The sequence below is a fragment of the Malaclemys terrapin genome, chromosome 3 (genome assembly GCF_027887155.1).
Source record: "Malaclemys terrapin pileata isolate rMalTer1 chromosome 3, rMalTer1.hap1, whole genome shotgun sequence".
Taxonomy (NCBI): domain Eukaryota; kingdom Metazoa; phylum Chordata; order Testudines; family Emydidae; genus Malaclemys; species Malaclemys terrapin.
In genome coordinates this window covers 179,225,942-179,250,520 of record NC_071507.1, presented here as the reverse complement: position 1 = coordinate 179,250,520, position 24,579 = coordinate 179,225,942, and the positions used below count along the sequence as shown (strand labels likewise).

Below are 24,579 nucleotides of genomic sequence, written 5' to 3'. Positions count from 1 at the left end.
GATATTTAGTTGTTTGTCCCGCATCCCGAATGATGTATGGACGGGACACCATTTGTCCCAATATTTGGTGGTGGTTGTTTTTTGGTTCGGCGGCGGCCCCCCTCCCATATGTCCTGATATTTTGTTCTTGTCATCTGGTCACCCTAGCCACAGTCAATGGCCTGGTCAGCAGTGCTGACCAGAGCTGCCAGGATCCCTTTTTGACTGGGTGTGCTGGTTGAAAACTGGACACCTGGTCACCCTAGTCCCAGCCCCAGCATGGATGGGGATGTGGAGGATGTTGCACTGGAGAGCCCTGGCTTGAAGCCCCAGCACAAATGGGCGGGAGAGGGAGGGAATGTTGCACTAGAGAGCCCTAGCACCGATTGGGGGAGGGGGAGATGTTGCACTGGGTGCCCTGATGCTCAGCTCCAGCATGGATAGGGGTGGGTAATGCACTGGAGGGAGAATAGTTTGTGCTTCTGTGTGTCTGGGGCCCAGGCTCCTCCTTCCAGCCCCTGACTGTTCCAACAGTGAAAAAGCAGCTGGCACCAAACTCTTGTTTAGAAGCTGGGGGAGGCTGTGAGCAGTCAGCATGGAAAGCCCTGAGTGCACAAACAGGGCAAGGCCAGCCTTGGGGCTACAACTCAGCACCAAGAGCCCCTGAAGCTATGCTGGGAGAGATTCAGATTGTTCTTAGGAGAATGAAGGAGGCAAACCCAGGGCAGCAGGCGGTAACAGCCCAGGTTGGCTCTAAAAAAACAACAAGGAGTCTGGTGGCACCTTAAAGACTAACAGATTTATTTGGGCATAAGCTTTCGTGAGTAAAAACCTCACTTCTTCGGATGCATAGAGTCTATGCATCCGAAGAAGTGAGGTTTTTACTCACGAAAGCTTATGCCCAAATAAATCTGTTAGTCTTTAAGATGCCACCAGACTCCTTGTTGTTTTTGTAGATACAGACTAACACGGCTACCCCCTGATACTTGACAGGTTGGCTCTGTTTGCCTGAGGTCAGTCTGCCTAGCCCAATAGCATGTCCTGCCTATGAGACTCTGTCATAGGTTCAGTGTATGCAACGTGCCTGATATGAGGGCTCTGCGCACAGGATAGGGTTGCCACCTCTAAGGTACAAAAAAATCGGGCCATCCAGGGTGATGTTGTGCCCAGAAAACGACAGCTGGCAGTGTGTACTGAGCACCCTTCCATATTTCCAGGGACAGCTGCTTAAAAAAACGAGATGATCCTGGGGAAGCCAGGATAGGTGACTTTGGGAACAATAAACATTTAACATTGGCAGTTATATTGGTTTAAGTAATTCACCAGGTATCTGTCTCGCTGTAAAATCCAGCTGAGGCAAGGAGGCACTGTGGTCGTTATGGGGTTAACACCAGGAGTGCGTGTCGATGAGCTATAAGATTGTTCTTAACTAGCTACCTATAGGTGACGAGTACACAGCCTTGCTTCGCTGGGATTTTACATTAAAGTAGCTAGCTCGATGTAAAAACAAACCTTTTGCAGTGAAGATATCACTAATGTCAAGCTTACAGTATCACTTTGGAACAGGTAGAAAGGAAGTTCAAAAAGTTAAACCTCAACTCCTAGAGTTGTTGAGCTGTTACTGTTCGAGGTTTGTCTTCACTGCTAGAAAAGCTGTGGGTTTTGTGGTTTGTTTTGTTTTACCTCAGGGCACTTAAATTTTATCATGAGGTAAACTTGCCATGGTCAACTCCAAGGAGGGATAGAGGGCTACCCTCAGTGAGTTTATCTTGTAAAATTGCAGTGCCTGCTCTTCACTATGTTTTTGCCTCAGGATTGCTTGCTTGTGTTAGTTACCCCAACGTTAACAAGTGCAGCTTTTTTTAAGCCCTCCTGTCTCTCAACTTGTCCCAGCTAGAGTGACCCGCCAGAGGATGTTCGCCTACTGTAATTACACAGTTAGATATAGGGTCCTGTTTCTTTGATCACTGCAGGAGTCCTAAATTACCAAAGTGTCAGAGTGGTCCCACTAAACCAGATTTTGTTGGAGCATGTTCCCTTAGTAGTGAGGATCTATCTGCAAAGGTAACATTTCCTTTTGACCTTGTTGCCAAATACCTATTCACATTTGATTAGCATTATTATTATTTATTTATATTAGCAAAGGCCTAGGAGCCCCAGTCATGTGCCAGGACCTGATTGTGCTAGTGCTGTATAAACACAGAACAATAAGATGCTCCCTGTCCCAAAGAGCTTTCCAATTTACATGGGTATTTTGTGTGTTTTTCACAAGGGTTTTTCGATTGTCCCTAAAATAGGATGGACAGACAGATTTCTTGCATCCATCCCAGTTACCTTCACTTGTATGGTGCTGATGATGTAAAGCAACAACATTCCAAGAACTTATCATGTAAATCACCCATTTTTAAGCATTTACATTAATAAATTAGATTACAACCAGGGCATTATTGGACTAAAGAGTGAAGGTAGAATTTGAAGAACCTTAGGATGGAGAAACTGATGTTGGGGCACCTGCGGGGCCACTTCTAGCCACGAGGGGGCATCCCAGGGGAACCGGTCTTGTTACACATTAACCTCTCTATGTTTTTTTCATAGATTCATAGATTCTAGGACTGGAAGGGACCTCGAGAGGTCATCGAGTCCAGTCCCCTGCCCGCATGGCAGGACCAAATACTGCCTAGACCATCCCTAGTAGACATTTATCTAACCTACCCTTAAATATCTCCAGAGACGGAGATTCCACAACCTCCCTAGGCAATTTGTTCCAGTGTTTAACCACCCTGACAGTTAGGAACTTTTTCCTAATGTCCAATCTAGACCTCCCTTGCTGCAGTTTAAACCCATTGTTTCTGGTTCTATCCTTAGAGGCTAAGGTGAACAAGTTCTCTCCCTCCTCCTTATGACACCCTTTTATATACCTGAAAACTGCTATCATGTCCCCTCTCAGTCTTCTCTTTTCCAAACTAAACAAACCCAATTCTTTCAGCCTTCCTTCATAGGTCATGTTCTCAAGACCTTTAATCATTCTTGTTGCTCTTCTTTGGACCCTTTCCAGTTTCTCCACATCTTTTTTAAAATGCGGCGCCCAGAACTGGACACAATACTCCAGCTGAGGCCTAACCAGAGCAGAGTAGAGCGGAAGAATGACTTCTCGTGTCTTGCTCACAACACACCTGTTAATGCATCCCAGAATCATGTTTGCTTTTTTTGCAACAGCATCACACTGTTGACTCATATTTAGCTTGTGGTCCACTATAACCCCTAGATCCCTTTCTGCCGTACTCCTTCCTAGACAGTCTTTTCCCATTCTGTATGTGTGAAATTGATTTTTCCTTCCTAAGTGGAGCACTTTGCATTTATCTTTGTTAAACTTCATCCTGTTTAACTCAGACCATTTCTCCAATTTGTCCAGATCATTTTGAATTATGACCCTGTCCTCCAAAGTAGTTGCAATCCCTCCCAGTTTGGTATCATCCGCAAACTTAATAAGCGTACTTTCTATGCCAATATCTAAGTCGTTGATGAAGATATTGAACAGAGCCGGTCCCAAAACAGACCCCTGCGGTACCCCACTCGTTACGCCTTTCCAGCAGGATTGGGAACCATTAATAACAACTCTCTGAGTACGATTATCCAGCCAGTTATGCACCCACCTTATAGTAGCCCCATCTAATTTGTATTTGCCTAGTTTATCGATAAGAATATCATGCGAGACCGTATCAAATGCCTTACTAAAGTCTAGGTATACCACATCCACAGCTTCACCCTTATCCACAAGGCTCGTTATCCTATCAAAGAAAGCTATCAGATTGGTTTGACATGATTTGTTCTTCACAAATCCATGCTGGCTATTCCCTATCACCTTACCACCTTCCAAGTGTTGGCAGATGATTTCCTTAATTACTTGCTCCATTATCTTCCCTGGCACAGAAGTTAAACTAACTGGTCTGTAGTTACCTGGGTTGTTTTTAGTTCCCTTTTTATAGATGGGCACTATATTTGCCCTTTTCCAGTCTTCTGGAATCTCTCCCGTCTCCCATGACTTTCCAAAGATAATAGCTAGAGGCTCAGATACCTCCTCTATTAGCTCCTTGAGTATTCTAGGATGCATTTCATCAGGCCCGGGTGACTTGCAGGCATCTAACTTTTCTAAGTGATTTTTAACTTGTTCTTTTTTTATTTTATCCGCTAAACCTACCCCCTTCCCATTAGCATTCACTATGTTAGGCATTCCTTCAGACTTCTCGGTGAAGACCGAAACAAAGAAGTCATTAAGCATCTCTGCCATTTCCAAGTTTCCTGTTACTGTTTCTCCCTCTTCACTAAGCAGTGGGCCTACCCTGTCTTTGGTCTTCCTCTTGCTTCTAATGTATTGATAAAAAGTCTTCTTGTTTCCTTTTATTCCCGTAGCTAGTTTGAGCTCATTTTGTGCCTTTGCCTTTCTAATCTTGCCCCTGCATTCCTGTGTTGTTTGCCTATATTCATCCTTTGTAATCTGTCCTAGTTTCCATTTTTTATATGACTCCTTTTTATTTTTTAGATCGTGCAAGATCTCGTGGTTAAGCCAAGGTGGTCTTTTGCCACATTTTCTATCTTTCCTAACCAGCGGAATAGCTTGCTTTTGGGCCCTTAATAGTGTCCCTTTGAAAAACTGCCAACTCTCCTCAGTTGTTTTTCCCCTCAGTCTTGATTCCCATGGGACCTTACCTATCAGCTCTCTGAGCTTCCCAAAATCTGCCTTCCTGAAATCCATTGTCTCTATTTTGCTGTTCTCCCTTCTACCCTTCCTTAGAATTGCAAAGTCTATGATTTCATGATCACTTTCACCCAGGCTGCCTTCTACTTTCACATTCTCAACGAGTTCCTCCCTATTTGTTAAAATCAAGTCTAGAACAGCTTCCCCCCTAGTAGCTTTTTCAACCTTCTGAAATAAAAAGTTGTCTCCAATGCAGTCCAAGAATTTGTTGGATAGTCTGTTCCCCGCTGTGTTATTTTCCCAACATATATCCGGATAGTTGAAGTCCCCCATCACCACCAAGTCTTGGGCTTTGGATGATTTTGTTAGTTGCTTGAAAAAAGCCTCATCCACCTCTTCCACCTGGTTAGGTGGCCTGTAGTAGACGCCTAGCATGACATCTCCCTTGTTTTTTGCCCCTTTAAGCCTAACCCAGAGACTCTCAACACTTCCGTCTCCTATGTCCATCTCTACCTCTGTCCAAGTGTGTACATTTTTAATATATAAGGCAACACCTCCTCCCTTTTTCCCCTGTCTATCCTTCCTGAGCAAGCTGTACCCATCCACACCAACATTCCAATCATGTGTATTATCCCACCAAGTTTCAGTGATGCCAACAATGTCATAGTTGTATTTATTTATTAGCACTTCCAGTTCTTCCTGCTTATTCCCCATACTTCTCGCATTTGTATATAGGCATCTAAAATACTGGTTTGATCTTTCCTCCCAGTTTTTTCCTGACTCTCCTTTCTCTCTGCCAATATAGCCCACACTCCCTCTTGTTTCCGACTCATTTCCCCGGTCTCCATGTTCCCCACTTACCTGTGGGCTTTGCTCACCTGTCCCCGTCGAACCTAGTTTAAAGCCCTCCTCACTAGGTTAGCCAGTCTGTGTCCGAATAGGGTCTTCCCTCTCCTCGAAAGGTGAACGCCATCTCTGCCTAGCAGTCCTTCCTCGAATAGCATCCCGTGGTCTAGGAAGCCAAAGCCCTCCTGGTGACACCATCTTCGCAGCCAGGCATTCACCTCCATGATGCATCTGTCTCTGCCCGGGCCCCTACCTTTAACAGGAAGAATTGAAGAGAATACCACCTGTGCTCCAAACTCCTTCACCCGTGCTCCCAGAGCCCTGTAGTCACTCTTGATCCGCTCAGTGTCACACCGCGCAGTATCATTTGTGCCCACATGGATGAGTAGCATGGGGTAGTAGTCAGAGGGCCGGATAATCCTCGACAATGCCTCCGTAACGTCTCGGATACGGGCCCCCGGCAGGCAGCATACCTCTCGAGATGAAATGTCAGGGCGACAGATGGGCGCCTCCGTCCCCCTCAGCAGAGAGTCTCCGACCACCACTACCCTACGTTTCCTATTCGCAGTGGTGGCAGCAGACTCTCCAGCCTTAGGGGTACGAGGCTTCTCCTCCTTTACTGTAGGGAGTGATTCCTTCTTTCCTGTATCAAGAAGAGCATAACGGTTACCTATAACCACGGCAGGAGGGTTCGGAGCAAGGGTGGAGCACTGCCTGCTGCCAGAAGTAACCAGCTGCCAGCGTCCACCCTGAGCCATCTCCTCCTCCACCAGTGGTGTATCAGCAGTCCTGTGTACTGGGACAGCTACCTCAGCTGTCTCCACATGGACACTGTCGAGGAATTGCTCGTGGATACGGATGCTCCTCAACCTAGCCACCTCCTCCTGTAGCTCTCTCACCTGCTGCCTGAGAGATTCCACCAGCAGGCACCTTTCACATTGGATGGTCCCCCCAGCCTGGATATCCGTAAGTGGAAATTGCAAGTTACAGTCTTTGCAGAACCACACCAGGATCTGGGTAGAGGCATCCATGCTTAGGCACTCTGTCTGGCTACAGGCACAGGTGGAGGAGACAGTAGCAGTGCTGGCACAGGTGTTGCGGGTCTTCCTAACCATCGTAAGCCTCCCTCTGTCAAACTCCCGTCTGCAGCCCCCTGTCAGCCCAAAAGGTTGCTGTATTGCTCCTCCTTCACCTGGAGAACTCCCTTGCGAAACTCCCTGTTAGCAGCCCCTGTTCGCAAAGCAGCAGCCCCTGTTCGCAAAGCAAGTAGCCCAGCCATTACTAGAGGGCAACTGAACACCCACCGAATGAGTATGGGTTAGAGCTGTAGGACTGAAAGATCCATAAAAGGTTAATAGATGCACTTCTGCTTTTGTCTTAAAGACAGAAACAGCTGACTTATGAGTGTTTTGTATGATGATATAAGCTTTTTGATTGGATGAAAGGAGCATTTGATATATTCACTATGGGTGCGGCAAACCTAGCTTGCTCCAATACTACAAATGAATTACAAATTTAAGGCCAGATTTTCAATTAGCTTCCTTCTTTGCAAACTCCATTGGTAGTTAGATTTCTCTAACTACAGATCTGTTTACCAAAAAAAAAAAAAAAGATGGAGAGGCATCTACTAATGAGTTGTGATCATACAGTTACAAAAAGAAAATCAAAATAATTTGGAGGTACAAAACTATACCTATATAACTAAAGAAAATTGCTGAAAAGATTACCCTTAATCTGTAAAGAACTGTAGTGTTACAAGAACTACTCCTGGGGGAATTCTGTGCCACTGCGCAATGCAGAATTTGCGCAGAATTACTGTTCTATGCAGAATTTCCTTCCCCCGCAGAATTAGCACTGCAGAGTCCCACTGGACCTGCAGAGTCCAGCTCACAAATAAAAGACACTGCCAGGGGAAGGGGATGGAGCTGGAGGGTTCTCAGCAGCTGCAGTTCCCAGCACGCCCTGAAGGAAGGAGGTGGTGTATGGAGTTTCTTGTGAGAGTCTGGAACCCAGCATCAAGCCGTTTCTCTCTCTGGAGGGTAGGGACTGTGGGTGTCTGGATTGGGTACCCTGTGACTGGACTCTGGGGAGAGAGATGAGTGTCCAGGGAGGGGGCTGGGGGCGCGAGGGTGTGGGTGTCTGGCCCTGCAGCTGGGCCCTGGGGGGATAGGGAGTGCAGGTGTCTGGACCAGGGTGGTGCCCTGGCCCTGCGGGAGAGGCGGTGCAGGTTTCTGGCTCTGTGGCTGGGCTCTGGGGGTAGAGGGTATGGTGTCTGGGCTGGTGGATGCCCTCACTGGCCTCTGGTGGGGAGGAGTGCAGATGTCTGGGCTGGGGGGAGGGGTGTGGGTGTCTGGCCCTGTGGCTGGGCTCTGGGGGGTGAGAGGGCAGAGGAACAGAAACTGGGTTGTCATAGGGGTTTCTTTAACTCTCTTTTTTGTCATCTGTATTGGTACAGACATAGTTGCTGACAGGTATTGTGAAATAAATTACCAAAATAATTGAAACCGGCATGCTTATATAGTGTTATTTTAACAAATAAAATATGCAGAATTTTAAAATATTGTGCACAGAATTTTTAGGCACAGAATTCCCCCAGGAATAAAAAACAGAGGAATCTACATAGAGCAAAATATGAAGAAAAAAAGAAAACAGAGAAAATGTTAGGTACCTCTGAAACCTGTCTTAAATGACCAATAAAGTTTACTTCTAATAAAATATGCTTTGTTAAGTAGTATTAATTGTAATAAAACCTAAGCAACGTTGTACTTAATCTTTTAAGGGATAATATGAGGCAGGTGGCATACAGAAGGCTGCCTGGACATGGAGGTCTCTTGTTCAGGCTTCACTGTATTTTTTGGTCCAAACTGTTTGACATATGTTGCAGCTGGAGAGAAGCGGTCATCTAATCAGTCTTTTCAGTCTTCCGGTAACGCAATATTGTGGCTGTGACCCATATATTAAGAACCAGCATGATTATGAAACGGACTAGAACTAAGCAGGAGAAAAACATTCAATTAATAAAATGTCGTAAGCGTGAATGCTAACATTAACTGCTGCCATTTCCACAGGATACAATAACTTGTTCACAAAGTTTTACTACTGTACATTCTGAATAGTTTACCTTCCACAACTCCTTAATGGACTTCCTCAAAATACTGGAAGGAACCCATATGTCAGACATCAAAAATTCTGAAAATAATATCCAGGATCATGTTTTGTTGGGGACAGGGGGGGGGGAGGGAGATGAATTTGGCAGATGTATCCTCAACTGCTGAATAGTGATTTGTTAAGTAATACCCATAATTATTTAAAAAATAAATACATCTAGATTCCTTTATGTAAATCTGCTTCTTTGAATCACTTTGACATTAAAAATGAACTTGCTATGTATGGCAAGTTTAATATATCTGGTTTAAATTCACACAATGTATACCTATTTTTTCATCACCTGCATCTAACAGGAGCATATAAACATATGTCATACTCTATTTAAATAACTCTGTCTATTAAGTTCAGGCTTGTGAGGTTTTTTTTTTCCTAACAGTAAACATTTATTGGTAATTGCCAGAGTTTAATAGGAAAAAATCTGACACAAATTTGAAAGAAACGAAGAGATTTGCTCAATGTCTTGATTACCTTAAGATTTTTTTTGAAGTAAGGCTACACAATCTATTTGAAAAATCAAAGAAGCAGTTTCTCTGTTCACCTGACACCGCACATGTGTATTTATCCCATTTGTTCCATTTTAGGAAGTAAACAATATACTGAAATATACAAAAAAAAAAAAGCTTTTCTACGAGCTGGTGATATTTATAAATACACTGTACCGCATACCAGCAGATATAGCGTAACCAAGAACAATGAGAGAAAATCCAGTGCGAGCTCTCAATCCTCAAACAGTTGACAGGCCAAATTTTTGTTTAAAGTCCAAATGTCACTGCTCCCATCTGTTTTTCATTGTGCTACATTTTGGTGCAGTTTATGGGTACTAATGTCCTTTTAAAATTCACTCTGGGTAATACGATGGAGCAATTTTCTTTAGCTCATTCTGGTAAAACATTGAAAATACTGACTTACTCATTTCCATTGTCTAAAACTGCTTTCTACCATGTGAAAATTTAGTCATTTTCCACTAAAAATGACATTTTGGATTGTACTACTTTGAGCAGTTGAAATGCCAACAACAGGCAGGGTCACTTTCTCAAATGCACTGTTTTTTGTTTCCCACCCCCTGCCCCTACGGTAGAAGGCTGATTTTAAACATCCCTTAGTTTTATAATGAATTTGTTCTATCTAACGTGCCCATCACATGGTATCTGAATTCCATGTGTTGTGAGCCAATCTCTTACTTGACTGCACTGGTTGGTGACAGCATGAGAGCAATCTACATTACTTTCAGCCAAATGTAAGTTTCATTATTCATGTACTTCCTTCCAATTTTAAACTAGTACAAATAATTTAAATCGTTTTACAGTTCTTGAATAGGTGAGCAAGAAGGAGCTGTTTTTGATATTTTATCCATTTGGGAAAAGTCACTACTCAACTACCATATGTTCCAACAGAAAGAGGGATTTTGTATTTCCTTTACGCAGGCATTTCCATAATTAGGCAAATTTCTTAATCTATTTTTTCTCTGAGTAGCAGCTGCCTTTTAAACTGCCAACATTTTCTATGATGAACACATATAGAGTTTTCTTCACATCGTCTTCCCCATAGGTGTTAAACTCCTAGCCATAAAAATAGCCTAGTGGTGTTTTCTCAGCAGTAATCCAGTTCCCTTGCTGGAATAAACCACTCAGCTACATAGTCTATTCTACTGAGAACCGGATAACTGCTCACAAAACAGGACAGACTGCTGTTATCTTTGGATAGTGAGGCAGTGAAGAAATGAAGACAATTTCATATATTACTCACCCATAAGATCATTTGTGGTCATTATAGTTGTAACTATTCTTGCTGTAAATTAAAGGAATTGTGGTTAGTATGTCAGGGAAGATCTGCTGATGCATCCAGCTACTAAAAACAATGAAATCTCTGCTTTGCAGTTAAGAGAAAAATCAAGCAAAAAAATACCATACAAATATCCACATATTAAATGTACCCCCACACTTATTAGAGCCTCAAAAATGAAGCCCCAACCCTGAGCTCGCTTTTTCTTTTTAAGAGTTCATTTGAAAGTAATAAAACAAAATGCTGATATAGTTGGAACTTTTCTAAATTTTCAAATGGAAAAATGTTACCACCCGGTAAGCTGTGGCAAAAGCTCATTGCTTCTCTTACTTCTTATTTACCATTTTCTTCTCTCTTTTGGTGGCTGATCTCAGTCTCTCAGCTGGCTATGAATTTCTGTATCAAATTGCCAGTTAAAAACTAGAGCAAAATGTCACCAGTTTACTGTATTGGAGAATTTATATACACCCATATATCTCTGTCCATGTCTCACTTATGCTATACACAAGAATAATTCCCTCCACTGCAGGAATTTCTGAGTGAAATTCCATGGACTCGTATAATGCTTGAGGTCAGATTAGATGATCATATTGGTTTGTTCTGGCCTTAATCTCTGGATCAATATCATGTCTCACAATGGGAGTGATCTGACACTATCTCTATTAGAAAATATTTTAGTAAGTTAAAAACAAATTGAATAAAGATTAGAAGCTATAGCAGTAATTTTCTAAAAGAGTTAAATACAAGACATAATTGCAAAAGACAATTCTAATTAACAGTTGTAGTAAGTCCTTTTGTATGAACTGCTACCAGGAGTTGCCTAGGATAACTAACCTACACACCAGAACCCTCTACAAGTTATTGCCTGGATTTAGGAACATGCTTAAGTTCATTCCTGTTCATGACATGACCTAATGTTTAGCAAATGTTTCTAAATGTTTTCCTGAATTAGTGCTATGTCTTTAAGATTATTGCTGGAAAATGGCTTGAGATCCTTTCATTTTTTTCTAATGAAATACAGAATTATATATAAATCATTTATTTAAATGAAGAAAAAAGTATGATTTTTGGCTCCATATTATTTTTGATTAGTGATGTTCCAATACTATCAATTATCTGGTATAATAGTAATTAACTAATGGAAAGTACTAGGATGTTATGTGAGGACAAAATAAGAAGACAATTACAATGCACATCAGCTATAAATGTTGTTATTTTTCTAGCCTGGATTTTCATTATTTTTAAGGACTGAGACCCTTTCTACATAAAAGTAACATAGAGATAAAATCATACATAAAAGAACCTATTCTCTTAAAGAAAGATAACATTCAAATATGGTCAAACAATTACTTTTAGACAATACACCGGACCCTCACTAGAACGCCGGATTTGGGATCCATGCGCAGTACCACGTTAATGCGGGGACCTCATTAAAATGAAATGCAGTTAAAATAATTAAATTTGGGATCCATGGCCGTGACCACGTTATATGTGAATTCGTGCTATATAGACGAGCGTTCTAGCCAGGGTCGGGTCTAATATAGAAAGCTACCCTGGGGAAGATTCAGATTTACTATGAATTTGACAAGGCCTCTCACTGCAGATACAGATGCATTAGGAACAGTAATGGCTTTGCGGCGGTCCTTTTGTTATACAAAACCCAATGCATGTTGCTTACTTGCACATGTGTATGCAGACATACTCCAGGTCAGGGCACTCACTTGTCCGGAATCTCTTGTCTGCCACAGACACCGCAGCTGAGCAAATTTACTTGCTGCACTGATTAACGTACACAAATTCTGCAGAAAAGGATACCAAAAAAAAAAAAAAAAGACAGCTGTTTCTAGTTCCAGCTTAGGCCTAAAATGTATACTTTGTCTTTTTTTTTTTTTTAAGTAGAAATACTTTTGACATTTTAAAAAAATACCTTCATTGGTTACATCCCAAACATTACAGAATCTTACTAAGAAACTATGAAACAAAGTGAAACTGACCAGAAACCAATTGGTCTAGTTTTGTGGTACAGGCTCTAAGAGAAATAGAAAACGTGAACTGTAACAATTACTGCATTTGGTGACTGCAACTTAAAACAAAAGTTACTTTTAAACTAAGTGTGCTCCTTGGGGTAGTGGAATGTTCTCAAACTATTAATAGAGATGAGAGACAAAACAGTACTTGGAAACTGCTCATTAACAGCTCATAAGAGTTCATTTTCAAAACACCTTCTAGAATAAATCATAAAATACAGTGGAACCCTGTTTACCTGATCTAATTGGGACCGGGACCAGATCGGATAATCAAAAATTCAGATAATCAGGAGAATGGGCAAAGAGTTTTCTATCCATTATTTTAAGATGCAGAGTTGCTTTTAAACTAGCTGACCCCTCTGGGAAAATCATCTTATCTACTTACAAAATACATAAACCCTTATTTCTTGCAAACAATGTTTTGTTCATTTATTAACAAGAAAACCAATCTGAGTTTTTAACAAGCTGTCAGCCTGAGCCCTGCCAGTCGGGCTGAAGCATCAATTTCCTATATTCCTCTGCGTGTGCTGGTGGTTTGGATAATACGGAGAGCTCGATAAAGGCAGCTCAGATAAATGGGATTCTACTGTATATAAAAAGAATTAAAATAGTTTTTCACCGATAAATGGAGCTATGAAAGGGATGACATATATATGGGGACACTTGCAACTTAAGAGCTACTACTTACCATGGCCAGGTCTATTATCCATTTCTGCAGAGTTAGAAAGTACCATCCTCCCACAAATCTTACTAAGGGTTAAGTTTCATAATGCTCAGAGTTATGTGGGCACCTGAACACTTAAGAATCTGTAAGTCAGGATATTAGCTATGATTTCCTAATCTCACTGAAAAAAGAAGATACTCTTGCTGAAACAGTTTCTATAGAGAAAACAGAATGTTGTAAAACAGTTTTGAGTAAAACAAAATTAATCAGATCAATAGTGGTCCCAGGATGGCTCTAGAAGTAAGCAGAGGTGAGAAAAATGTCAGCACTTTACTAGCAATCACTGTACCTCCCAGAGGCTAATTCAAAAGATGTTGGGGGGGGGTGGGGGGGGGACAACAGACCGGTCCTCATACACTCCCCTTCCCTGGGGGATATTGGAACTGAGGGCTGGATTTTCACCAACGCCTTGTCAACTCTAGGAAATTGACTGGAATAGCTATTTAAGAATAAACTTGTCTGTAATAGCGATTGTAGAATAGCTCCCTGTGTGGACATTACTCTGGAATAAAAGTTACTCTATTATGGAATAATTACTTCAGTCACAAACTGGAACTTTGATTCTGCAAACACTTAGGCATATGCTTAACTTTAAACACATTGGTAGTCCTGTTGAAATCAATCAGGCTATTCATGTGAATAAAGTCACAAACCTGGTTAAGGTTCAGGACCATAATGTTCAATATTTTTATAGCCGTTTTGTAAAATTCAAATATGTTGCTGTATCAGTAGCAGCATTTTAAAAACCCACTGCGTTGTGATTTATTTATTACAAATTTTAATCTAATGTTACAAGAGCACAAGGCTGCAGGCAGCAGCAGAGTGAAATTAACAATACTGTTTTACTGCTGCTATTCAATACTCTAGAAATAGTAGTGAAATTGTCAAGAATAATGTCCACACTTAACGCAGCAGCAAGTGGCAGCACTGGTTACCCAAGTGTGAGGAGGAGCCAAACAACAGGAGATGGGAGGTGCAGGGTAGCCGAAACCCGCCCAGCCACTGCCCTGCAGGAGCCGGGAGACTCTGAGGGAGAAGTACCACAGAGCTTCCCCGCCAGCAGCAGCCAGAAGCCTTGGAGCTCTTGGCAGGGAAGATAATAAAACCCCCCAGCACCAAACAGAGAGCAGGTGGAGTTTCACATTTAACACGTACCTGCAGGCTGAAGCTGTTAGGAAAGATGGAGCCCCAGACCAGAGCCCAAAGACAGTGAGCTGCTGTAAATCCCAGCCCTCTCCCCTGTTGCAGCAGCAGGAATGGCAGGGCAGTCACTTGCTCAGCAGTCACTACTGCTGGTGCTTCCCCCACCCTCATTTTTCACATTATCTCAAATTTATCAAGCCCTGCTCCAAAGCGTCCCGTGCCAAACGTAAACCCAAAGCCGTGTATCTTTTCAAAGGAGCATCTAAAAGTCACTGTGTGTATCATCCACAGTTGACGTAATTGTGTAAAAGAATTACAAGAAGCTTCATATTTTCCACTGTACTTATCTGACACAAATGTAAATTATGAATTAGTCTCACTCCTCCTCAGTTGTGGGGCCAGTAAAATCAGTGACCAATGTAGTTTATGCTGTATAAAGGGTTTCACTGGGATCTAAGGAAGTTGCACGCAAATCAGAAATGCACACTAAAAGGTGGCTGAATGGGGCTATCAATGGCGCTAGGAGATGAAATGCTCAGTCTTCTGTTAAAGAGCTGCCAGAAGAAATGAGTAGACATCAAAGGATACATGACTATGTAAGGCAAAGCTTGCTTCATGTGGCCACTGTAATGCAGAACAAAGAGCAGGAGAATGACATCTGAAAGAAAAGATCAGTCATTACAGATAGGAAATCAGGGACAAGGTAGAATATAAAACAAGAAAAAAGTATTACCTTGTGCAATGAGGATGGGGTACTCCAGGTAAGTCTCTGGGGGATAACTGTAGTAACTCTGGTATCTTAGAAACACAAGGAAGCTAAAAGAGAAAAAAATTGAACAGTTTGTTTGCCCACCGAGACTATAACAAGATAGGTTCATTGACAATTTCATTTTAAAAACCTGTCCGTTGTGGGAGTGCCCAAATCCGGGTCCCATTGTACAAACTGTACATTCAGGAAGACAAAGTCCTAGGCCTGAAGATCTTGCAGTCTATTTCAATATGTACATGAACTGACAAGCTGTACAGATTGGCCAACACTTTCACACAAAGGTCTCAATGACAGTCTCTGAAAGGTTTAGTTCAAACAGTTGCTATTTACAAGAGAAGGAAAAGAAGCTTTCAGGTCTTTAAACCCCAATCATAATCTATGAGAAATCTTCCTTGACCTGCCTTTGGAATAATTCCGATTTCTCAATTTATTATAATAATCCTACCTACGATGTTCCAAATTAAAAAAGAGGTAATAAAAATTGTTTTAAAAAGCTGAATAACTGCAGAATCCTAGTACCTTGAAGTGGAAAATACTTATTAAACCATCCAGAGCATTTCACTGTCAGTGCAGGATTGTGCATTTCATTTCCTATTGGATCTTTATGAGTGTGGTGAAAAATCTAGTTTTAAATGTCCCAAGCAATGGTGCATCTACTACTTCCCTTGCGAGACTACACCATACCATAACAGATCTTTGTCAGAAAGTTTTTCCTGACAGCAGGTTAAACTTTCAGAAAAAATACCATATTAACTCCCTGGCCTCCTGTAAAAATCTAAGCTCTGGCCCACTAAGAAGAAATCAAATGCCATAGTCAAGGAGTCCACATGTAGAATTGAGAGAAACTGTAGGACAGAGCTCCAGCTTAAGTACCTACTGATCTCAAATGTAGCAGTATTTGGGGCAGGGAGAGAGGCAGTTCCCTGGGTAACTGGCTCCTAAACCATTTAAGACTCAAAACTAACATCTGAACTCCAGCTGAAAGTTTATTAGACACTAGTGCAACTTTCTGGAGTATTTGTGTCATATACTCTTGCAAGATACGGCACTCAGAGTCGGGTCTACAGAGGGGCCCCACATATAGCTAGAGCAGCGTATCTCAAACTGGAGTCTGCGGACCCCTGGGGGTCTTCAAGGGTACTCCAGGGGGTCCATGGTCTCTGCTGATCAACTCCTCCCTCTCCCTCTCAGTGCCTCCTGAACACTGGGGGAACAGCTGTTCCCTGGTGTGCAGGAGGCGCTGGGAGGGAGAGGGAGGAGCAGGGATGGGATGTGCTCGGGAGGGGACGGAATCATGTTCAGGGCCGCTGGCCCTGCTGATCAACTCCTCCTCCTCCCTCTCAGTGCCTCCTGCACGCCACAGAACAGCTGTTCAGTGGCGTGCAGGAGGTGCTGGGAGGGCGGGGGTGGGAAGAGGTGGGGCCTTGGGAAAGGGGTGGAGTGGGGGCGGGGTCTGGGGCTGAGCGGGGGAGGTTTGGGGGGGTCTGCAAAAAAATTTAAATCAAAATGGGGGTCCTTGGGTTGCTAATGTTTGAGAACTGCTAAGCTAGAGTATTCTAGTACTGAGGTGAGTTCTGTACAACTAGAGTCAAGGTAATTAAATCAGGTGACTTTACAGGTGGAAGGACACAAGAAACAGTGTCAATGAACTTTCAAAATAAACTGTTTACAACATTCCCAAAATAATTTTCCTGTAAAACACATGGAAGGAGCAGAAGCTATGTTGTGGTGGTATGTGGTATAAAATGTATTGGCATTTGTTTGAACTGACTTGCACGTGTGGCTTTTCCAGGCCAATCCCAAATGTTGTCCATAAAACCTTAATACCACATAACATCATGTATTCCTTGTACACATAAACAAAGTTTTAAATTTTGGCCCCACCTTCTCATTGGTATTGACACCTCTAATGCAAGGTTCTATTCTGAAAAGTAACGCTGTGAAATGGCATTGTGTAACTTTGGGTGTATTTCTGACTTACTGATCATATCTGCTCAGTTCACAAATAAATGATATTTTCTAATTGCCAGTCCTGCTTACTCACCCAGGGCTAGCTAGATAGGCTGTTTCCATATAATTCATGCATCAGTACCAGTAATAATTCTATAGGTCAAACAATCTCTTAGTCATATGCTAGGAGAAAGAGGTGAGAGGACATAATTTGATCCTGCAATTGGTATGTAATTAACTCACTTGTTCTTAGCTATATTAGATCTGCAGGCTAATGAGTAAAAAGCAGTGCTTACTCCTCAGAAAGACCTTGATCCTGGGGATACTGAAGTGAGTGTGTAGCATGAAGTCAACAAGGACTCTGCAAGTGCATAAAGTTACATGTGCGCTTACAGCTTTGCCAAACTGGACCAGGTCCACAGCTATGACCCTGAACAGACCAGGATGTGTGAAGAGAAAAGATGCCATTTTTACATAGTTAATCTTCAGACTAAAACTGCATTTCTAGCAAAGTTGGGAGAGTTGGCAATGTATATGCAGTCAGCTGTTCCTAGCAACTTCACACAATGGGGAACACTTCATACTTTGCAAATGTAAGTCACTCATAGATTCTCTCTCTCCCATGCACTGACATGCATGTACACACACAATTTGTTTTTGGTTAGAAACAAACCTATTTATAGGAGGGGTTCAGGTCTTACCAAGTAAGGATTAATTTTCTAAATATAATGTTACTGCACTGTTACTAGAGCTTAACAGTTGAACTGTTCATTTGATAGGGGTTGTGCTTTTCTTTAAGAGGACTAAATATGACACCTCTAGGGTGTTGAGAAGCCTGTTTAAGTAGTATGATTACTTATGACACAGCAAGCAGATCATACTATTTATATAATGACCCAATATACAGCTTAAGTCAAACAATGCCTCTTCTTAATTCCTTTGGGTAGGGAGAAATGGTAGCAGGTGAGTGAACAGTCATTAACTCAAGCAATGCAGCAACCCTCATCTTGTAATGAATAAAATACAATTCAGCATGCTAATATGGTGCATCTGATTTAAAAATAAGTTGGGTGCATTCACTTATAACCAACCACAAGGTAGGATACAATACCACTGTCAGTTCTAAAAGTGTGTATTGTACAAACCAGTGTTTTTAATATTTGAAATTTGGTACTGCAGTTAGTTCCTTTTTATTCAACATATTTAAAATAGGTTTTTATTTTTGAATTATAATTTGTTTTAATAGCTGCAACTGCATAATACTTTGCATTCCCACGGCTCCTTCTATATGATACTCTTTAAAAGGATGCTCTACAAACTTTTTGAGGATGCTCCTGTGTGGTAGGTAAGGAATTTTATCCCCATTCTACATGAGAAAATTGAGGAGAGAAATTAGGTTGCACAAAGCTACAGGTGAAGCCAGAGAGAGCGTGCAATGAACTGAACTGTGGTCTTGTGACCTCCAGTCTTCTGTCTTAAAAACAGCATCATTCTTCCATTCAAGCCTACAACATGCTGGTAAATATTGTACTGAATGCTGTCTTTATGATTTACATCTAAATAACAGTTATTCTATTATGGAATTCTCAGCTAGCCACTTACTGACAGATGCTGCAAATTGGTGCCATCCAAGACACACAAAAGTGGCCAATTCAGGAGACAATTGAGGCTACAGTGTGGACAGGTCTAAATTTCAAAGGAGGCAAATGATGTCCTTTATTACCTGTGGTGCACATGCAGCAGTGGCTGATGCCTCTCACAAGAGATAGAGACAGATCCTGTCACAAGGAGTTCGCAATCCAGAACTCAGACACCACACAAATGAGGATGAGAACAGCTGAGAGGGTAGAATAGGGTGCAGTTGGGCAAGGTTACATATATAAGATCACCTTTTTAAGGTTCCTCTTTAAGAGTTGCTGAGCACTCAAGTCTTACTCTGAACTTTAATAATAATACATTTGATTCTTGTAGGTTTTATAGCAGAAGTGAGTTTCTAAGAGTGATTGGATTGAAGGTTGAGAGATCTTTATGCAGGCTGCAGTTTACCAATGACTTTACTCTCAAACATAATCCAAAAGTTGTGACTCCAGTTCAGCAGATCTGAACATCAGTGCATCTGCTCCTTCTATATAAAGCATTGCCAGTAAAGAGCAGCACCACCTGCATGACCAAGTCTGTCAGCTTAAGAATCATAATGATTTCTTTTAAGTGCTTGTGATGAGAACAGCACCAGAGCAGCTGCAGGCACTTTACAAAGTTGTGCAAACTTATTGCAAAAAGGGAGCATACAATTCTCTGCTTCTTATTATTTGTATGACAGTAGCACCCAGAGGTGCCAGTCAGGATTGGGGGCCTCATTGTGCTGTGTAAACACAAATCAAAAAGACAGTTCCTGCTCCAAAAAGCTTACAGTCTAAATTAAGACAGGATGTAACAGCTGCTGGAGAAAGATAATTGAGTGGGTGGGAGATAGTGGATAAAGGTGACAACAGCAGGAAGGTTAAGTTACACAGACTAACTCCACAAATAAATAGGTTTTTAAGTCAAGGCTTTTTAAAATAAGCCTGCAAGGATGAATCAATAACCTGATTGGTTACCATGCCCTGGGGGAATCTTGGCATTACCAGGAATTCAAAACTACTAGTTCTGAGCACTAACTGTTGACTAACGTTTCAGGTAAGTCATATGAGCCTGGGCCAAAATGGGTTTACTTTTAAGCACACATATACAACATCTATTGGATCTCCTTGTTATAGCAAATCGCGTATTTCATAAGAGGTTAATTGTGTGAATATTCTTGTCTTCCGACAAGCAAGGATTTTTAATTTAAGAAAGTAGCATTCTATTTCCAATTGAAGTCAGGCAAGCTTAGCGCAGCCAGCCTCCTGTGTTGGGGCCTATTTTAAGAATAAAACCAAGGTCAAGAACTATCCCATTTCACTTAAAACATGCTTTCTGGGGAATGGAAACTTATAAAACATTTGCTGAAAGTACATGAGATACCAGCCCGTTCTCTTGGCCTGAAGCCCAGGCCTGGGAACCAAGGTCTCGCTGCTGCGGTGATACTGGTGGTGAAGGTGCAGCGTGTCTCCGCCAGGGCTGGGAATCCCTGGCTGGCCGCCTGGGGGGCTGGGAAGTTGCTGCACGTTGAAGCTGGAGGGAGCGATACTAGTTCTCGGTGGGCTACTGGGAGGCGCCGCCTTTTCCACAAGGGTTCATGAGCTGGGCGCGCATCCCGGCTTGTGCTCACGGTCAGGACCCGCCCTCAGTAAACTTCAGCCTGGAGAGCAACTGGTCCTCAGCCCTGGGCAGGCATGTGAAGCCGGCCGGGCCCAAGGGGAGCAGGCAAAGCGTGGCGAGCTCCCCGTGCTAAGGAGTCCCCCGGGCCCAGGCTGGGAGCAAAGGCAGGGCCTGGCCCCCTGGCTCCTGTCTCTTACCCGCTCAGCTCCAGCACCAGGCTCTCCAGGCTGACGCCGCGCGCCGAGCGGGCAGCCAGCACGGCCACCACCTGCGGCAGCTTGATCACCATGCACACGAGCAGCGTGCTCCAGTTGGCCAGGGCCAGCAGCGCCTCCATCGCGCCGCGCTCTGTCCCCGGGGTGCCTCCCTTCCCTTCCCTTCCGCTGACAGGCGCCGCGGGGCCAGCCCGAGCCCAGCCGGGGCGGGGAGCCACGCTGCAAATCCGGAACGGGAGCAGCAGGGCCTAGAGTGGCGAGAGGCCCCGGCACTGCCTCGGTGGGGGGGTGTGGTTGTGGCACTGGGGAGCCCCAGCTCCCAGCCCTGGCACGGACGGGGGGAGGGGCTGTGGCACTGAGGAGCTCCGATTCTCAGCCCCAGAATGGATGTGGGGGGGGGGGTGCATTGCACTGGAGAGCCCTGAGGGCTCCCCTCCCAGCTAGGGTTACCAACTTCCCTTGCACAAAGGGAACACCCTCGCCCCGCCCCTTCTCCGAGGCCCGCTCACTCCACCCCCTCACTCACGTTCGCTGGGCTGGCTCAGGGGTGGGGTGAGAAATGAGAGGTTTAGAGTGGGGGGAGCTCTGGGGTGTGGCATGGTGTTGGGATAGGAGAGTGGATGAGGGCTTTGGGGTGAGACCAGGGCTGAGGGTGTTGGGGTGCAAGGGGGGGCTGAGGGGTGGAGCCGAGGGGTTCAGAGTATAGGAGGGGGCTCTGGACTGAGGCAGGGGTTTGGGGTGTGGGTTCCAGGGTGGGGACAGAAATGAGGGGTTCAGAGTGCAAGAGGGGGCTCTGGGCTGGAGGAGGGGTTAGAGTATGTGTGTGGGGGGGCTCTGATGTGGGGCCAGGGATGAGGGGTTAGGGGTGCCAGAGAATACTTTGGGCTGGGACTGAGGGGTTCAGAGGGCAGGAGGGGGATTGGGGTGTGCAGGGGGTGAGGGCTCTGGCTGGGGGGTGCAGGCTCTTGGGTGGGGCTGGGGATGAGGGGTTTGGGGTGCTGGAGGGTGCTCTGGGCTGAGATAGAGGGGTTCGGAGGGCAGGAGGGGGTTAGGGGTGCAGGCTCCAGGCGGTGCTTATCTCAAGTGAGAAACAGTGACATGTCCTCTGACTCCTAGGCGGAGGCGTGACTAGGTGGCTCTGCACGCTGCCCTGTCTGTAGGCGCCTCCCAGTGGAGCAGAGGCTAGCAGGGAGCCTGGCAGTGCCGCAGTTAGGGTGACCAGACGTCCCAATAAAATCAGGACTGTCCCAATATTTAGTTGTTTGTCCTGCATCCCGACCAATGTATGGTGGGGACGCCATTTGTTCCGATATTTTGCACTCTGGTTTTGTTTTGTTTTGTTTTGTTTTGCTTCGGCGGCGGCCCCCCTCCCATGTGTCCCGATATTTTGTTCTTGTGATCTGGTCACCCTAGCCGCAGTCAATGGCCTGGTCAGCAGTGCTGACCAGAGCTGCCAGGATCCCTTTTTGACCGGGTGTTCTGGTCGAAAACTGGACACCTGGTCACCCTAGTCCCAGCCCCAGCATGGATGGGGAGGGGGAGGATGTTGCACTGGAGAGCCCTGGCTTGAAGCCCCAGCACAAATGGGGGGGGTGGGGGAGGGAATGTTGCACTAGAGAGCCCTAGCACGGATTGGGGGAGGGGGAGATGTTGCACTGGGTGCCCTGAGGCTCAGCTCCAGCATGGATAGGGGTGGGTAATGCACTGGAGGGAGAATAGTTTGTGCTTCTGTGTATCTGGGGCCCAGGCTCCTCCTTCCAGCCCCAGACTGTTCCAACAGTGAAAAAGCAGCTGGCACCAAACTCCTGTTTAGAAGCTGGGGGAGTCTGTGAGCAGTCAGCATGGCAAGCCCTGAGTGCACAAACAGGGCAAGGCCAGCTTTGGGGCTACAACTCCGCACCAAGAGCCCCTGAAGCTATGCTGGGAGAGATTCAGATTGTTCTTAGGAGAATGAAGGAGGCAAACCCAGGGCAGCAGGCGGTAACAGCCCAGGTTGGCTCTGTTTGCCTGAGGTCAGTCTGCCTAGCCCAATAGCATGTCCTGCCTATGAGACTCTGTCATAGGTTCAGTGTATGCAACGTGCCTGTTATGAGGTCTCTTGCCACCTCCAAGGTACAAAGAAATCGGGACCTCCGGGGTGATCTTGAGCCCAGAAAACTACAGCTGGCAGTGTGTACTGAGCACCCTTCCATATTTTCAGGGACAGCTGCTTAAAAAACGGGATGATCCTGGGGAAGCCAGGATAGGTGACTTTATGGGAACAATAAACATTTAACATTGGCAGTTGTATTGGTTTAAATTGGTTTAAGTAATTCACCAGGTATCTGTCTCGTGGTAAAATCCAGCTGAGGCAAAGAGGCACTGTGGTCGTTATGGGGTAAACACCAAGAGTGTGTGTGGATGAGCTATAAGAGTGATCTTAACTAGCTACCTATAGGTGACGAGTACACAGCCTTGCTTGACTGGGATTTTACATTAAAGTAGCTAGCTCGATGTAAAAACAAACCTTTTGCAGTGAAGATATCACTAATGTCAAGCTTACAGTATCACTTTGGAACAGGTAGAAAGGAAGTTCAAAAAGTTAAACCTCAACACCTAGAGTTGTTGAGCTGTTACTGTTCGAGGTTTGTCTTCACTGCTAGAAAAGCTGTGGGTTTTGTGGTTTGTTTTGTTTTACCTCAGGGCACTTAAATTTTATCATGAGGTAAACTTGCCATGGTCAACCCCAAGGAGGGATAGAGAGCTACCCTCAGTGAGTTTATCTTGTAAAACTGCAGTGCCTGCTCTTCACTATGTTTTTGCCTCAGGATTGCTTGCTTGTGTTAGTTACCCCAACGTTAACAAGTGCAGCTTTTTTTAAGCCCTCCTGTCTCTCAACTTGTCCCAGCTAGAGTGACCCGCCAGAGGATGTTCGCCTACTGTAATTACACAGTTAGATTTAGGGTCCTGTTTCTTTGATCACTGCAGATGTCCTAAATTATCAAAGTGTCAGATTGGTCCCACTAAACCAGATTTTGTTGGAGCATGTTCCCTTGGTAGTGAGGATCTATCTGCAAAGGTAACATTTCCTTTTTACCTTGTTGTCAAATACCTATTCACATTTGATGAGCATTATTATTATTTCTTTATATTAGCATAGGACTAGGAGCCCCAGTCATGTGCCAGGACCTGATTGTGCTAGGTGCTGTATAAACACAGAACAATAAGATGCTCCCTGTCCCAAAGAGCTTACCAATTTACATGGGTATTTTGTGTGTTTCACAAGGGTTTTTTGATTGTCCCTGAAATAGGATGGACAGACAGATTTCTTGCATCCATCCCAATTACCTTCACTTGTATGGTGCTGATGATGTAAAGCAACAACATTCCAAGAACTTAACATGTAAATCACCCAAGCACACCTGTAGGTCAGTGGTAAAAAAGAGAAGTACACTCTATTTGGGCCAGGATGTCACAGCTCTGCCTAAGTAAAACGGTTATTAAAAGTGGAAAAAATATAAATCTGTACAGATAATTTTTTGTAAGGGTGTAAATTATAAATACATCAAAAATAGGAAAGAAAACTCTTTAATTACAGAGCATTCTGGGGAGAAGTGAATTTGGAGATCTTGAAAAAGGTATTGGGGTTGAACTTCTTGCCTGTATGAATACATGCTACTTTGTTCAGGACAGAAATTGATCAGGAGCAAATAAAGAATTTAAGAAGTCAAACCTTGAAATAAATGAAAACTGTTAATCAATTATTCCAGGAATTTCTTGTTAAACAAAAGTGTCAACCTGGTGGTAATGTTGTTTATTATAGATCTGATTTTCAGAACACCCACAGCTTCAGTTGAAGTCCACTCAACAGTTTTGAAAACCAGGACCATAGTGCCATGTTTGACATTTCAGATATTCTGAGGATGGCAGGAAGACATTTAAGGTATCATCTGCCTCCTCCTAAAAATGCAGCTTATGGTCTCAAAAATATCATGTCAAAGAATACCGTGACTGATATTATCCAATGCTGCTGTGAAGTCTACCAAATTTAAAGTGATCAA

At 43.8% G+C, this 24,579-nt stretch overlaps 1 protein-coding gene across 1 annotated transcript; it reads right to left on the bottom strand.

Annotated features, from left to right (window-relative positions):
- Nucleotides 1-8,029: 8,029 nt before the first annotated feature.
- LOC128834362 (solute carrier family 66 member 3-like) lies at nt 8,030-20,775 on the bottom strand. Its single transcript, XM_054023009.1, has 7 exons — nt 20,522-20,775; nt 15,099-15,181; nt 14,954-15,023; nt 13,187-13,244; nt 12,150-12,270; nt 10,436-10,477; nt 8,030-8,512 (listed from the first exon to the last, which is right to left on the bottom strand). Exons 1-7 carry the CDS (start codon nt 20,659-20,661, stop codon nt 8,424-8,426), a joined length of 603 nt encoding a protein of 200 aa, XP_053878984.1. The 5' UTR covers nt 20,662-20,775; the 3' UTR covers nt 8,030-8,423.
- Nucleotides 20,776-24,579: the final 3,804 nt, after the last annotated feature.

Bases quoted from the DNA above. Each gene is read 5' to 3' on its own strand.
- LOC128834362 (XM_054023009.1), bottom strand. From the start codon at position 20,661: ATGGAGGCGCTGCTGGCCCTGGCCAACTGGAGCACGCTGCTCGTGTGC. The intron at 15,024-15,098 runs GTAATACTTTTT...CTTTTCTTTCAG, and splicing joins CCCCATCCTCATTGCACAAG to ATGTCATTCTCCTGCTCTTT. The intron at 10,478-12,149 runs GTAAGCAACATG...TTTAATTTACAG, and splicing joins GTCTGCATACACATGTGCAA to CAAGAATAGTTACAACTATA.